Here is a 17,285-nt window from a genome sequence, read left to right as displayed (position 1 = left end):
CAAAAACATCTTCTCTGCCAAGAGAAGCTTTCAGTGTGGCTCTTTGCTCTTGTCTTGATAAAGAAATGGTCCACAGTTCTGATAAAACTGTCGCTATACTATAGCTATATCCAGCTTAATGCTACACTGGGGGCATCCAATGCTATTGGTCTCCGGTACAACAAAACCCCACCTGTAGCTATCACCTTGTGCTCCTCAAATGATGACTGTGCCTGACCTGGCACAGTCGTTTCAGACTGGAGCTTTGCGAGATGGATTTACCTGATTACAGACATGGAATTTTGCCAATCCATCTGCTTTGCAGGGTTAGCATGGCTTTGCAGTACAACGATCTGGGTGCCTTCCCGCAGAAACCTCAGGACTGTTTAGTGACTAAAAGAATGGAACAACATTCCTCTTCCAAAACTCTGGCAACTGGACCTCTCACTTCCCAGACATTTACAGGCTGTAGTTAAAAGATAAGGGGATGCTACACAATGGTAAACCTGGCACTGTCCCTACTTTTTGAGATGTGTGACTGCCATCAAATGAAATTGAGGTGATATTTTTAATGAAATTGTGGAATTACGGGGTTCAACATCTGATGTGTTATATACTATTGTGAATAAAATATGGGTTTATTAAATTTGCAATTAGGTGTATTCTGTTTTTATTGACTTTTTGCACAGCGCACCAACTTTTTTGGAATAGGGGCTGTTCAAGGAGTCTGTTCCATTGTTATCATGCAATAAATGAACATATAAAAACAAATAAACAGCCTTCCTCAGACTTAAAAATCTATAATAAATGATTGTAGAGTGTTTGCCATGCAGGAGCGTTCAAAAACAGAGTAATGAATGGAAACAGTGTAAGGCATTAAGCTTCCTCTTTATACTGTTAGGATTACCCAATGCTGAGAAGGTAATTGTTGAAGATAACTGCTTGTAGACTTGATGGAGAAAGTGAAGAGTATGTGGAAAAGTTCTTCTAAAGTATCCACTTGAGGTAAAAGTGCAAAGAGCTGCAGTTTAATTGGATTTAACAAACAATTGAGCTGATGGATGGATGAACGGATGGACGCAGTGAAGGAGAAAAATGAACTCGCCTTGAATGATCCACTGTACATGCACCAATCTCAGATAATGGAGGAAAGGATTAAGCCGAGTCTGTCTGACGTTGGAGGAAGGAAGTGGAGATCAGTGAGCGGTGGAGGAACGAGAGAGCCGGGTCTGAAGGGGACGCATTTATCTGTTGTGCTCAACAACCCTGGGAGCTAAAAACCAGGGAAATTATATTGTTGACTCATGTTGCAAAGAGGGAGGGAGTGGTGGAGAGAGGGAATACAAACAAGGGCGAGGTAGAAATCTGAAAAGAAGGGGATGTTTGAGGAAAAAGAGGAGAGACGGGAAGTAGGAGTGAAAGTTTAAAGGAAAGAGAGAGATGGGGATTGGGGAGGAGGGAGACAGGGGCATTCATCTGGCAGCTGTGATAACGGTGAGTGCACTAACTGTATAAATATAGAGCTAAAGGCGTCTGAATTGAGTGGCAGTCAAAGGAGGAGTCACAGAAAGAGTTACAGAGACAAAAAAGACAAGACAAAAAAAGATTGGGGATGAAAGAGAGGATGCATACATCTCCAGGGCAGGAAAGACTGGAACTGGGTAGGAATGCATGATGTTAAGTGTGACAAGATGAAGGGAGCAAAGGGGGTCTATTAAATGTTAATGGGCACAGGCTAGGAGAACAGATTGTATTTGTGAGTTTTGGTATTTTCAGCAACAAAAAAGTGCCAACAGACAAAGAACTTAGAGTGATAAATTTCAAGAGAAACAAGGGGAAAAGGGCATGTTATCTTTTGCTCGCTCTACCTCCCTGACCACATTAATTCAAGTGCTAATTCCCTTAAGGTGAGTATATCAGCACCCCACTCACACAGGCATGCATATATAGAAGAGCTGGTGTGTTTTTTTTTTAGCCTCCCAGCCGTGTGAGTAAGCATCTCTCTCTCTCTGCCACTCACTGCTTAGTCGTGTGTGCCACAATGCATGGCAGCAGTTTGGAGCTGCGGATGTGGAACAATACATGAAACAATACACAGACACAAGTAGGTCATCCGCAGAAACACACAAAAAGACACACTTAGACACAGTTCTTGACATAGAGATGGCTGACAGTGCTGTAGGCGACTTCCTCCTTCTCTGTCAGTGAGTTTCTGATGAAATCGCATGATTAGATGCTCATTTTAAAGCTAGCAGACGCTCAAGTCTTTTCAGATTATTGATTTACATCATGAAGTCAGAGTGAGAGTTCAACATGAGTTGTCCCTGTGTCTGTAAGATAAGCTACACTCTCAATAAATCAGTCCAGCTCTTTCTTTTTGTTATAAATCAGTGCAACGATTTTCCATATCATTTGCGCCATGATTGCCTTCCTTGTTTAAGGTTATATTTAGGGCTTTATGTCTTTATTTGATAGGACAGCTGTAGAGAGAGGAGATGGATAGTGTCAAGACCGGGACATGAACCTTCAACCAATGCAATTATGATTCAATGATCATGCATATTGTGCTATATTTTTTGTAACACTATTGTTTTTTTTATATAAATTTATTCTATGCTACATTTTTGTCTTATTGTTTCATTTCTATGTATCCTGCTGCCATAACAGCTATAATGCCAAAATGTTCCTCCTTGGAAAATATAAGCATTTCTGAATCTGCCTCTGCTTCAACAACTAAGTTAAATCAATGCTTTCCTATCAGTGGGATCTGGCTGGATTGGCCCTCTCCCATTTTGCAAAGCTTAAAGCTAATAAGCTTGATCCTGGTCAGAGAATGACCAGACACAATCAGCATACTTTGAGGAGAAGGGGGCGTGGCTAAGTTTAAGTGACTGCAAGCCTGCAGTGGCTGGTGAAGAGATTAGTGCGGATACACCCATAGTGGTGGTTTGATCAGAAATGGAGAACATTTATATGAAAAGAAGACAAAAGGAGAAGGAGTAAGTCGCCACACTGAAACTTAAACTCCAGTTCAGATTCAAATCAAGCAGGTTTATTATATATCTCTCAAGGGGTCATTTGTTGGCAGCTTGTACATGGAAATTTGGATCAAAACCATGGCACAGATAAGAACAATATAGGTAAGCAGGAAAAAAAAATAATACAATATCAAAAACGTATGAGGGAATAAAGAGATAAAATTAATCTGTAAGGGTAGAAAGATAAAAGACTGGAGAACGTCCTGTGCATATGTTTCTGGCATGTAGGGTAAAAGGATTCACCACGGGGCCTGATGTGCCACAACCCTGGGCTGGAGGGTGAGGGTGCACAGTGAAGCTCAGTACATATGCTAAGTAGCACGGCAGCCAAGGTCAAGCTCGATGGCACCTCTTGATTGGGACTTTTCACACCTTGTAATATGCCTGGAGACTGCTGCTGGTTTTTGGGCCCTTGGGACATCCACAGCATGACCAGGGTCTTGCTGCCACCCCTCTGTCCACCTGGACAGTACCCTAGGCTGTGCCTTCCCAGCCAACATGTCCACGTTTGCCCCTAGCACTTGCCCATGTTTACTACAAGTAGGATCTATCTTGGATCTCTAGAGATGCGGCCTATATGGGTTTCTTATGGGCTGATCCACACTTGCAGTTCACATGGGCAATCACAGGCCACCATGGAACCCACATGGGACCGATACTGTAGCCCACATACAACCCATGTGGGGCCCACAAGGACATGCTGGCTGGGTTGCTACATCCATCCCGTACTCCACCCGGATGATGTGCACTTATTTTCTCAGCAGATTATTTTCCCATGCCCCTGTTAATATACAAAGACATTCAGATCTATGCCAGGGTTTTTGTCAGTCCTTTTTCAGTACTGTAAATTCTGCCTCTAGGGGGCTCTCAATCAAAAAAATAGCAAAAGATGACAAGTAGAGTCCAGTGCTACTCAGCTCTGTGCACCCCTGATACTTAATTCTTTATACAGAGGGAGAGGAGCTGATGAGACTCTGTCTTTTCTTCTTGCCCATTGTGTTGAGTGGTTTGTGAATCTTGTCCATGCCATTATGGGCTCCAATGCTTCCATTTCTTCAGTCACTAAATATTAGGCAATTGGAAAACTATGTCTTTTGTTGTTCTCTGTTGTTACTGTGAGCCATTGTCTGCGGCAAGGCGCTGCCACGTTTGTGCATTGCCACCCCTGCATACATAAGTACCCCAGTTTGGACCCCCCTTTGCTACCATAGCCATTGTGACCACTATGCATGAGATGACCTGGCTTATTTTCTGTCTTATTTATTAGTTATACTGAGGCAGACATATCCCCATGTACTGTTACAAGCTTCTTATTGCATGGCACATTTAACTTAAACTTCCTTGTCCACCATTTTTGGTCTTCAAAGTTTTATGTTTTGACTCTTTTGCCTCATTTTGGCCAAGTGCTAATATAAAGAATATGAAATGAGGCATGCAAAATTCAACAAATCAAATTTGGCCTTTTGCATGACATGAAAAAGTTGTACAGGTGGATTCCTTTTTTCTTTTCATGTGAAACTCACTCAAGAAATGTGCTCCAGCTGCATGCATGCAGACACTCCTTTATTGGTTTTCTTCAAGTATCGATTTGCTCCTTCCCGGCCCTGCTCTCTTTCAATCCTGCATCAGTGGCCCACAGAAACTGCAGGACCCGGTTTCAGTGTGATAAAGTGAGTGTGAATATATCCAGGGTGGAGAGACACAGATAGAGAGAGGAACCAGTCACACCTGGGTGCTGGTGAAATGCTCAGCGTCCATTTCTTCTGACGGACCAACAAGCTAGAGAGAGAGCTCAATAACATGCTCCAGTGCAGACGACGCATGTAGCATACACACTGACACACAGAACATGCATCAAACATGTCCGGATGTAAACAAAAGTAGGGTGAGGTGGAGGTATACCTGCCTATAGGGGTGACATCACATTGGCTTATTATTGGCTGACAGTAAAATGGATCAAATGTTAAGTCATTGCTAATAAAATTCTCCCCCCCAGCCCTGGGTTGTGGCAGATCAGGAATCCATGGCGCCCTACACGCCTTGAAACTTCTGCCACTGACTGTACCTATATCATAGATCTTCAAAATGCATCTATTTATGTGCTTACTGTGTGCGGTGTTGAGGTCTCACCGGATCAATCAGAGTTTTTTTGGGTGAAAAAAATAAACAAACCCTGTTGAAGAAAAAGATTCCCATGCAGGCATCATAACCTGCAGCTAAATAAATAACTGTACACAGCAGATGAGTCCTGCAGTCAGAGCCTTTGGTCTTGTACGTGTATTTTTGCATGACTGACGTGTCTATTCCTCAAATAAACACCTCTGCATGAAAGCTTGACAGATCGAAGCTGCTTCAGGGAGATTGATCCTGGAATGATTTATCGTGAGTCAGTGTGCTTCTCATGCTCAGGAGGGGTTTAAATGTGTGAGTGTGCTCTGTGCGTGGGCTGGCGATGATGATGATGATGATGGTGGTGGTGGTGGTGGAAGTGGAGTGTGGTTTGATCGTGGGTGGTTATGGTCCAAGGTGATGGCTAAAAAACTCCAAATGGCTACAGTTTTGTATTTGTATGCACTCCTACTCGCCTCTCTTTCCGCTGTCCGGAGCTGTTTTTGTGCTCCAAGAGCTGTCAGATGCAGCAGTTGTTCTTTAAAGTACTGGCAAGGTGTAAGGACACTTTATCCACCTGTGCAGCTTAACACTGAACTTATACTGAAGCACTTTGAAGCAGATCTCTGCTCTTTCAATCATTTTGAACCATAAAAAAGTGCATCTTTTTATCTTGAAAGACATATTTGCTGCACCAGCTTGTCTTGTTTTCTCATTTTCCCATCTCTTTTAACTGTTGCTTCCTTCAGATTGATGTAACATTAGGCTGGGCCCTTTAAGTCATTAGCAAAGAGCATTAATGAGCCCTGTGCCCAGACTCCCCCCCTGCAGACTAAAGAGTGTGTGATGTAGAGGGGATGAGGGCACTAATTCTCCAAAGTGTCCTAATAAGCAGAGGATTAGCAGAGCCTTCTATTAGCCAAAGCTTTCATGATGCTAAGCTAATGCACTATAGCTAGACCAGAGCAAGGCAGCTATAGTTAGCATGACTGCTACAATAGGGGTGCTGAATCTGGATAATATAGCTTATGGTATATGATCGGCTTTTTCAGCTTAAGCAGTCAGGATTGCAGACTAGCATAAACAGGCATTAAATGGATTCATAGTATATGAGAGCACAAATGAATTCCCAGGTGAGCCTTGCCTCACATACACCCACAGCTGCAGGAACATATGCTCAAACATTTAGGTGCTTGACGGCGATTCTTGAGCTCACTCATTTGTAGAATAATGGCCATGACTAAGCAGTATGCCGAGACTTAATGGGCTTTAATCATATATTGTTACACTTTTAATTAATTCCTCAGAATGTGGACTCGTACAATGGCCAGTGAGATTGAAACTCCGTCAGCTTCTGCTTATTAATCATCCACATCAATGCAGAGGGAAATGATCGAGTGGAGTCACCCTTTAGCTTTTCTTAACCATTACGGAGGAGACTTTAGTGACAACTGTGACCAATTTACCTTTAAAAACTGTGACTTTCTTTGGGAATGAACTATCTAAAGAGAGTCTTTGTTCTTGTGCATTAAGCCTTTTTCATCGCTGTTCGAGATAATTAAAGTGTCACATGAATTTAGCTCTGTGGGGTTACCAGCACATCTCAGAAGGAATGTATCCAAATGAAATCTGTTATGCATGAACTTAGTAATTAAACACTGAAAGCAGCTATGACAACACAATGATGTGCATCATGAGGTTGTCATGATGACTGAATTTTAAACTTTGATATAGTTCTGGTAAAAAAAAAATTAACAAGAGGAAAAACTGTTTAATATCAAGGAAGTAAATGGTCGTCAGCCCTGTTCTCTCATGCACAAACTACTGAGAATTACCTGAATTAACCTGGGTGAAACGTATGAATGCATACAGAAAACTGAGTTTAACAGCGATTTAACCCCTGCTAGTCTTCCCCTCCCCCGCCCCTCCACTGACTGACAAGCACACTACAGGAAAACTGCTTCACCAGTAAGTCATGCAAACATAAATTGTAAATAAAATCAGTGTGTAATGATTTGCAAATCTTATAATCCGTGTTCTATTCACAATAAAACATTAACACATATCAGATGTTGAAACTGAGAAATTTTACCATTTCATTAGAGATGCTAAATCATTTTTAATTTGATGGCAACAACACATCTCAAAAAAGTAGGGACAGGGCCATGTTAACCGATAGTCTGTCAATGCCTGGGAAGTGAGAAAACGAGCTGCTGGAGTTTTGGGAGAGAAATGTTGTCCCATTCTTGTCTGATGCAAGATTCTAGCAGCTAAACAGTCCTGGGACTTCTTTGCCAGATTTATGATTCAGCAAATGTTTTCTATTAGTGAGACAACTATACTACAGGCAGGCCAGCTCAGATTCTGCTTTTGTGAAGCCATGCTGTTGTGATGGATGCTGTATGTGGTTTAGCACTGTCTTGCCGAAATAGTCAAGGCCTTCCATGAAAGAGATGTTGTCTGGATTGGAGCATATATTGCTCGAAAACCTCTCTGTACTTCAGCATTGATAAGGCCTTTCCAGATATGTAAGCTGTCTCCACCATAGGCACTAATGTAACCCCATACCATCAGAGACACAGGCAAGCTGGATGGTTCCTCTCCTCTTTAGTGTGCAGGACACAGCGCCCGTGGTTTCCAAAAAGAATTTCAAATTATTATTCATCTGACCACACAACAGTTGTCTGTTTTGCCTGAGTCTATTTTAAATTAGCTTTGGCTCAGGGAATCTGGCAATGTTTCTGGCTTCTTCTTTGAATGATACAGCTTTAACCTGCATCTGTAGATGGCACAGCAAACTGCTGATAGACGGTGATTTCTGTAAGTGTTAGTCAGTGTCAGTGATTTCAAGTACAGAATCATGCCTGTTTTTAATACAGAGCCACCTGAGGGCCTGAAGATCACAAGCAACCAGGAAAATTCCTCCATATATTGATATTATGTCCTGTAGATGGCAGAATATTCAACGTCTTCACAATTTTACATTGAGGAGCATTCTTCCGAAATTGTTCCACATTTTTAGATTCAGTTTTTGTTTTTTGTTTTTTTCAGATAAGGGAACCTCTGCCCATCTTTACTTCTGAGAGACTCTGACTCTCTAAAATGCTCCCTTTATACCCATTCATGTCACTGACATGTTGCCAATTAACCTAAATAGTTTCAATATGCTCCTCTCCTTTTTCTCCATTAGTAAAATGTACTTTTCTAACCTTTTATTGCCCTGTTCCTACTTTTTTTGGTGTTGCTGCTATCAAATACAAAATGGCCTATTATTTTCAGGAAATGTTAAAATGTCTCAGTTACAACATATGATATGTTATTTTTGTTCTATCATCAATTTATAGATTTATAGATTATAAGATTTGCAAATCACTGCGTTCTGTTTTTATTTAGATTTTAATGGTGCTCCAACTTTTTTTGTAATTTGGGTCATTTTTTTTTCTTTTGCATAGGCATAAATGGTGCATCTCTATAGTCCCCGAGTATTGAAATATTTTGATAAAATCAGTGCATCATTTAAGCCAGTACAAATATGGGCTAATCAATCCTCACACTTTTTGAACCTCCATCCCATTTTTTAGTTTTTGTGCCAACCAGCTGATACAGCTTCATTGTCAGATTGTAAAGCTCTCATGTCCCCCCTTTCTCACCAAATGCACACATGCGTGAACACATGGGATGTTTTATTTTGCTTTTCTCAGCAACATAAGCCGTCTCCTCAAGCGTTTCTTTCTTTATTCTCCATTCTTCCCTGCTCTGGCTTTACTTTTGCAGTGTCAACAGCTTAGTGGCATTACAGTGACTGTGTGTGCTTTAGACTGTGCTTTTTGCACCATCCTACATTGTGTCTGCACCACATGTGTTTGTGTTCACTGTACTGTCTTTAAAAATGTCTTCCACTATTTTACCCAGTTACTTTGGCACCGTTTTAGGAAGAGACAAATAAACACATTGTGATGCTGTGAGGGATGCAGCGAGGAGCAGAAAAGCAGCAGAAATAAGCGATGAAATAAAAGGAGGGATAGATAAGACACGGAAAAGGAGGGCAAGGACAGTAGGGCTAAACACATGGGGCCATGTTGGTAAAAATAATGAGAAAGTGGACTGAAAGAGAAGGAAAAAGAGTGCATTCATAAAGAGGGGATGAATTAAAATATGGCTGTAGTGAGGAAAGGAAAGAGAATCAGTTGCTGCTTGTGTTGCCATGAGGGTAAACAAGACACTGCCAGTGAGTGGAGATGGTGAAAAAGATCGGTGGGTGGAATGGAAAAAGGGTGCCGTTGAAGGATGCTGGAGAGGAGGAAGGCAGATGACTCCAAATTGAGGACAGTGTGCAACATTCAGTGGTGCTGTAAGGCAACTAAAATGAAAATCACTGCGAGATTGCTGCTCTGAAATGATTGAGGCTGAAAGGTAAGCTCTCAGAGGGTCTGTTTTGGACAAGAGGGGAGATAACAGCGGTGGGTTGAGGGGGTAGGAGGTAGAGGTGTTTCTGACAGCACCAGAGGTCTGGGAGAGCTGGGGGGGGGGGGTTAGGAATGACAAGGAAGGGAATTAAGCAAAGATAGCATCTTAGAGCAGAGGAGCATTTACAGAAAGTAGTACAGCACAAATATCTGGGGGATTGTGGGTAATCTGTAAAAATAGAAGAGTTCTTTCTACAGGATTTTATTACATAACTTGTAATACATTTTTTATAACCATAGTTGGCTTCTATGCAACACTTCCTTGTGTTGAGTTGTTATATGTTAGTCTGCAGGTTAATCAGTAATGTTAACATCAAAACAACTCAGTTATGTCAGGAGTTAAAGGTCTGACTTCACCTTGATTTTGTAGCCATGATATTGTCACCAATATCAGACATATGCACAGACATATGAGACTGACGTCGTATATGACAAGAAGCATCACAGTTTACAAAAACTTGAACAACTTTAAAAACATAAATCATAGCCTTTTCCACTTTTATTCTCTGGAAGCCAGTTGTTTCACCATTTGGGGCGACTGTGGCTCAGTAGAGTCGGCCATGTCGCATTTGGAAGGTTGTGGGTTTGATCCCCTGCTCCTGTAGTCACATGTGATGTGTCCTTAGGCACATTTGCTCCCACTACTGCATAAATGGCATGTAAATGGGTGTGGAAACGCACAAATAGGTTAAGTTTATACTGATGGCCAATTCTCCATAGCAACCTCTGCCATCAGTGAATGAAGGTGTGAGTGAAAGGGTGTAAATGGGAAGGTGTGACTTGTGCTGTGAAACCACTTTGAGTAGACTGGTAAAGCACTACACAAGCCAAGTCCATTTTACCATTTACCATTTCAGTGATGCTATCCATGCCTCACAGAAGCTCCATTAGTGATCCTGGAACTTGAGTTATTTAATCCAAACCAGCAAATTTGATATTATCTTTTTATCTGTTCTAAAATCAATTTCTGATCGTTTCTGACACTAGTGGCTAATGCTTACTGCCATTTTGTATCCTACAATGCTTTGTGACTAGGTTTGACGACCAATGACAGGCTGATCCATCATTATGTCATGCTTTGTCAAACTGTTCATGTCTGGCTGGGCGGCTAACGCAGGACACAGCCTGAGTAGCTCCAAATGGAGAGAAAGAGAGACAGAGAGCCTGTGATGTGGCCCTATTTGTCTCTGCAGACATGAACTGTTTTAAATAATGGCACAAATGGAGCCAACACAAAGAAGTGCAAGTTCTTTTTCATAAATATATGAATATTTTGAGGGCTTTTTGATTGTTTTTCACTCATTTGTCCCCAAGCGATGGGAGAACAAGTTTTCATTTTCATGTAGCTTTTTGTTTATCTTAGTATTCCCAAAATTTAAGTGACATTACTGCAGCATGCATATTCTTGAAGCCCAGGTTGTCTTATAAAAGGGATGTTTAGAGCTTGACTGCACCACAGGATATATTTTCTACAAGTGTTTTAAGGCGTTGAGTCCAGGTGAGACAAAAATGTGAAGAAATAGCTTAGGACTTGAAGGGTTAAACTGCAACGAGGCACATCTGAGTGAGGTGAAAATATTTAGAGCTCTCCCTGCTGACTGGCTGCAGTTAAGGTCATAACCCATACCTCCTTCATATTATCAGATGAGATATAAGTCAAACTTCAAAGCATGTCAGATACATTTTTATCAATCCTTGGTGGTAAATATCCTGCTGGTTTATGGTCATGATGGACAGCTTTGTTGACAAATGAGACTGTTTGCAGCTTTCTTATTCAGATGAAGGGAACGTAGGAGGAAAGAGAGAATGAACTGTAGCAAAAGTGTACAATAAAGATGTTGAACTTTCTACAAGTGTCGGCTCCAAACCGGTGGAGGAATTGTTCTGACTGTGGGCTGCTTGCACCCATGGGATCTTTTCATCTGTAACTCAGAAGTGTGCTTGGTCAGCTGAGGGACGTGGTGTCATTTCTACTCTTCCTCCTGCCAGCTCTCTACTGTGTGTGTCTTGACTCCAGATTACATGCATGTCACCAGCCCATTATAATAGTACCCATTTAGGGGGTATTTGGCTTCACTTCAGTGCAGTTGCAGGAGAAAGAGATACTCTGTCCATATAGATAAATGGCTAGGAATAAAATAATACATCAACTCTGATAGTTGTTTTTTTTACAGGATACAAAGAAAGAAAGAACAGGTTCACATGTACAAGTGTTCCCTAGTTGTACCATCTTAGCAGGATCCTCTGAAGGGTTTTCAGCCTCTTGGGTGTTTTTTTTGACAAAAGAAAATAGTGCAGAAGAAAAAAAATATCTTTTTATGTAACAGGGCACAAAATGTGCTGTCAGAAACACCTACAGTATGTATACATTCTGTTTTGGGTTTCCTCCCTCTGTGCCTTTTGTTCCTCTGTTTCTAGTAACCTCAGAGCAGGATGTATTTGACTGTACTAGCTTTGGTCTTGGAAATAGTGTTTCTATTTATGTTGGAACAAGTGGATTCAGCCCGCTAGAAATTTCCTTTCCTTTTGTAGTCATTGCTGTAGATAATTTTTGCCCCTGGTGCCCTCTTACAAGAAGCCATGAAAATCAAAACCGTCCTTTTCTGATAAGAGAAACCAGCTTTTTAACCAAGTTGATCCTTGACATGAAATGCATATGATGCTGTGAAATTAACATATTTCTCCATCTCTTCCTCCTCCCTCTCCTCCATCCAGCCTGCGAGTTGATGAACCGTGGTATCCTGGCTCTGGTCAGCTCTATCGGCTGCATGTCAGCAGGCAGCCTTCAGACTCTGGCTGATGCCATGCACATCCCCCACCTCTTTATCCAACGGTCCCCAGCGGGAACACCCCGATCCTCCTGCCCGCCTACCAGTCGGGTTCCAGGGACAGATGACTACACCTTAATGGTCCGCCCTCCCGTCTATCTCAACGAGGTCATCATGCAGGTGGTGTCTGAGTACAGCTGGCAAAAGTTCATCGTCTTCTATGATTCAGACTTTGGTAAGTAAGCTGTTCGTCTGTTTGTGTACGGAGTATGACCCTTCATCTCTCTCTCTCTCTCTCTCTCTCTCCCTCTCTCTCTCTCTCTCTCTCTATCTGTCTGACTGTTTGTCACCTCACTCCCACAACTGACAAAGCTCAAGTTAAGTCAGTCAGTGCTGCTGTTCTTCTTAGTTTCATCAAGCTTCACTTCCTTGTCATCTTTTTGAAATCATCTTGTCTGGGTTTCTGGTCGAGGTCTGCTCTCACTGAAAGCTTTAGTTCAGATATTAAAGGCAAGGCAGTTTTACACGTTTAAGCAACCAGGTGATTTAAAGCAGACATCAAAACAACACATTAAAGTGGAAAATTTAAAAAATGATTCAAACAGCCAATAAAACCTTAAAGGTAGATGAAACAAATGTAAAATCAGAGGAATGCTGAAGGCCAATTTAAAATCAACCATGAGCCACAGCTGGCCTATGGCTGTGGTGTGATCACCCCTGATTTAATGCTATATGATACCATATGAAACCATGCATTATAATAAATACATATATTACAGTTTTTCTTCTTATTTATAACTTTTTTTTAACTTTTATACATATTTTCTTATATTTTTTGTATTCATTATTTATTTATTTTTATTTTTGACATTTTATTTTTAATTTGATTATTTTGTTTTAATTTTATTTGTATTGTTTTTTTTTATTGTATTGCCTTTTATGTATTTTTATGTACTTATAATTTTTTTTTTTTTATTATTATCACAATCATTATTATTATTATTACTATTATTATCTCCACCAAGGAGGTTATGTGATTGGCAGGGTTTGTTAGTTTGTTTGTTAGTTTGTTAGCATTATAACTCAAAAAGTTATGGATGGATTTTGATTACATTTTCAGGAAATGCCAGAAATGGCATAAGGAAGAACTAATTAGATTTTGGGAGTGATCTGGATCACCGTCTGGATCCAGGAATTTTTTAAAGGATTCTTTTCTATTGGAAGATAGGGCTAATGGCGGAGGTCTGTGCTCTCCAAGTGCTTTTCTAGTTATGATTATGTAACTTGACAACAATGTTAATGAGGGAAACCTCAATGATCCTCATGATATAAATAAAGGTTGATGGTGATGAATACACTACTGGAGTCTAAAACTAAGAGATGTAGTTTGGACTGTAAGTATTTTGACAGTGACATAGTTGACATGATGAAATCTTGAGACAACAGCAAAAGCACCAAAAGTCACTTTGGTTGAGTCAGTCCGTATCATTGGTTAGAGTTACTCTGCCTCAATCCCAGTGTCATCACTCAGCCTCACCACCTGATATCCAGTAAGTCTGTGAAACTGTTCAGTGAAATTTAAATTGATCTAATGTAACAGCCTCGATGGCTCCTCGGCATGCTAGAACATTAGAGACCTAATGGATGTTTGGTTATGTCAGTAACCTCGCTCGCCTTATTTTTCTTTCCTCTCTCTTCCTGTTGCATACAAATGGACATTCAGGCAGACAACGGGCACACATACATATGAATCTTTATTCTAGTGACACATTAGCCTGCCAGTGTGTTCTTGCGGTCTCATTTCAACTCTTCTCTTTTTTGCTCCTCTGTCTCTTTGGCCTCTCTCTTTCCACTCCATTAACTCTAACATTAGACTAGAAGCGTCCTTTTTATCAAGTGACACTTTAGGCTTGAGATATTTTCTTGCTGTATTCTGTGCTTATATAAATGTTCTCATGATTTGTGGGTTTTCTTTGGCTGCATTGTACATGTCGTGTCAAAGGCTGGACCAAGATTACAAGAGAATCAGATGGATTTTTTCCCAATTTGCCCCTCCCAATAATCTAGGGAGCAATCAGGTTTTGGCCTAAGATGTTAAGATCTGAGGGGGGTATGGACAGTTTGCCTTCTTTTGGTACACACAGCAGTTGAGATTAAATATTTTCATGTCCATTAATCTGGGTGTTTTAGATTAAGTGTATCCTTAAATCTCCTATGTGCGTGATGCACACTGATTTTTTTGTGATCAAATATTTGATTTAACAATCAAGATTGCATTAAGTATGTGAGCAAATCCTAGCCTGTACATAAATACTGTATGTGCATACATTCCTCCCCCTCCCTGTATGACACAGGGTACAAAATGCATCTCAACAAAACATCCTGATCCCTAAATCAGTGAGGATTTCAACATTTGTGCAGACTAAGCCTTTCTCATGTGTCCTTTTTATGACCTGAGAATTGCTGATGCTTTAGCCACAACATGTAAGAATTATAATCTTTGTCACATGATTGATCCCTTCAGGATTGTGGTCTCAACTTAGTTGTGGAAGCTCCCGCTTAGCTCATGTTCTTTTAATTTGAAAGATCCTTTTTCTGTCTTAGCCTGCATCAGCTTGTTTTCAAATGTTTTTGGTTGGCTTTTGCTGGACTGCAAGATCTTTGAATATTATCCTTGTAATGTCCCAGCTTCTTTTATGTGGCTTTTTTCATATTAATGGTCCTTAAAATCAGGGCATAAGTGGTGCACTACAAACTCAATATGCTGAGACTTAAAACTACGGACTTTTCTTTATTTTTGTGTGGACAGAAAAAAGAAAAAGTTTCAGCCCATACAGAACTGTGTTACAGTGTTCTGTCGCAGCTGATTCAGAGTTGATTTAATCCTCACAGCTATAATGGAGCCCCATTTCTCTCATTGCATTCAATTAACACAATTAATGTGTTGTTTGCATTGATCTCCAATAACATCTCTGCAGTGGAGTTGTTTTGCAATGCATTCTCCTGGCTCAAACTCAATCTACCAAGGCATTAAAGCATTTTATCAGAGTATTGAATATGTCATACGAAAGTACGTTCTCACGAGTGAGCTCTATCAAGCCGTTTATATTGGATGGGTATTGAATGTGGCCCTTCTGGAAATGATAGTCCAATACATCAGAAGTTAGTTTGGTAAATACCGTGATTAAATCAGCTCGAAGCACCTCTTGGAAGGGACATTTTCATCCTGGCTCTAAATTGATTGGTAGATAAGGAGTAAACAGTAACAAGTTAAAGTATGCTATGTCTTGTGGTACATTTCTATGCGTAGGAAATCTGAAAGCTTTCATCATGACATAAAAACTACTTTTAAACTACAAATTGTTAAACTTTCCAGTGGTAAATGTTAAAGTCATTGTAAGGGCAACATGTTCTATGAACATGGGGACAAAGAGTCCCTTATGTCAGTATTAGAAAATTAATTGAGTTGTCATTTCAATTAAACCGGTACCTCTTGATGTTTTTCTTTCTGAATGGAGTATAACTGTGACCTTTAAAAGCATGTTAATGAAAAATGTGGGAGAAAAGCTGTTAAAGAGGCACAACAGACTTTTTCTTTATGCATAGTATGGATGCACATGCTAAAAGTGCAACCACTTCGCACTCTATGGACAAAAATATTCAGCCACCTGACCATAAGATCAGCAGGGACTGTATTGAACTTGATATTCAAATAAATATATGCACTTTGATATGCAATTGGCCCGATTTTGCTGCCATAACAGCTTCCATTCTTCCTGGAAGGCTTTCCACAAGATTTGGAGTATTCTATAGGAATCTGTGCCCATTCATTCTGTAGAGCATTTATGAGGTCAGGCACTGATGTTGGTTGACACCCTGAAAAACAGCTCCATACCATTTTCCCTCCTCCAATGTTGACATATCAGTTGAAATTTCCCAAACCGCTTATTGCAAAGGTGGCATCCATCACAGTACTACAGTTTAAGTCACTGAGCTCTTCAGAACAACCCATTTTGTATCACCAGTGTTTGCAAATGAAGACTGCATGGCCAGGTGGTTATTTTTTTTTTTTTTTACACCTGTGGCAAGGACTCTGATTGAAACACCTGAATTCAATAAATTACAGGTGTGGCCAAATACTTTTGTCCATAAAGTGTCTTTATGTAGACAAAAATAGTGACTATCTTCAACAATATGTCCAAATACTGACAAAAGGAAGTGTTGGCTTGTATTAGCTTGGATAAATAACTCATGCTGTCATGTTTTCTTCCATACGCTAGACTGAGAGAGGCAGGAAATAAGGGGGGAGAGAGTGGGGAAGGACAGGCTCCAAACAAGGCCAGGACTGGAATTCAAACCTGCAACCAGTGCATTGAGGACTGTAGCCTCAGTACATGGGTGCTTGCTCTATCAACTAAGCTGAACTGGCACGCTGAGTTGAACTTGGTTTTAAAGCTGTATGCATGTTACAAACATATTCTTGCCTGTTGGGACATGGCTCTAACTGTAACCTTAACCTGACCCTGATCATGGCTAAAAGTTGGAATGCTAAGTTTTCCCTGGCTAGCCAACCTTTAAACCACTGATTTGACTCCAAAATTCCTCCCAAATGGGATCTTGTTCGCACTAAATATGAGACATTGACACACATGTTGTAACACACTTCTATCCCTACATCCCCTCTGTGCTCTGTGGCCACTGATTCAGTGCATGGATCCTCTGGGTTTTGGCAGTGCTGTTCTCTCAGCCACAGAAGGCCCTTTAAAGATATCACCATTGTTCCCTAATGGCCTCACCCCTGTTTAAAGAGAGAAGGGAGACAGCGAGAGTGAAAAAGAGAGAGAGAGTGAGGCAGAGAGTGGGAGACAGAGACAGAGATGGCCTTTAAAGATGATAGCAATGTTCCCATAAGGCGTCGCCTCTGA

General features: G+C 40.7%; 1 protein-coding gene across 2 annotated transcripts in view; it reads left to right on the top strand.

The window, feature by feature from the left end:
• grid2 (glutamate receptor, ionotropic, delta 2) overlaps window positions 1-17,285 on the top strand; it is a 923,745-nt gene that overhangs the window by 513,305 nt on the left and 393,155 nt on the right. For both annotated transcript variants that reach the window (XM_041786464.1, XM_041786465.1), the window contains exon 3: window positions 12,308-12,595. In XM_041786464.1, coding sequence (XP_041642398.1) covers window positions 12,308-12,595 — 288 coding nt within the window. The remainder of the gene's footprint in view (window positions 1-12,307; window positions 12,596-17,285) is intronic.

Source organism: Cheilinus undulatus, linkage group 5, assembly GCF_018320785.1.
Source record: "Cheilinus undulatus linkage group 5, ASM1832078v1, whole genome shotgun sequence".
Classification (NCBI taxonomy): domain Eukaryota; kingdom Metazoa; phylum Chordata; class Actinopteri; order Labriformes; family Labridae; genus Cheilinus; species Cheilinus undulatus.
Note: the sequence above shows the minus strand (reverse complement) of the source record. Positions and strands in the feature narration are given on the sequence as shown.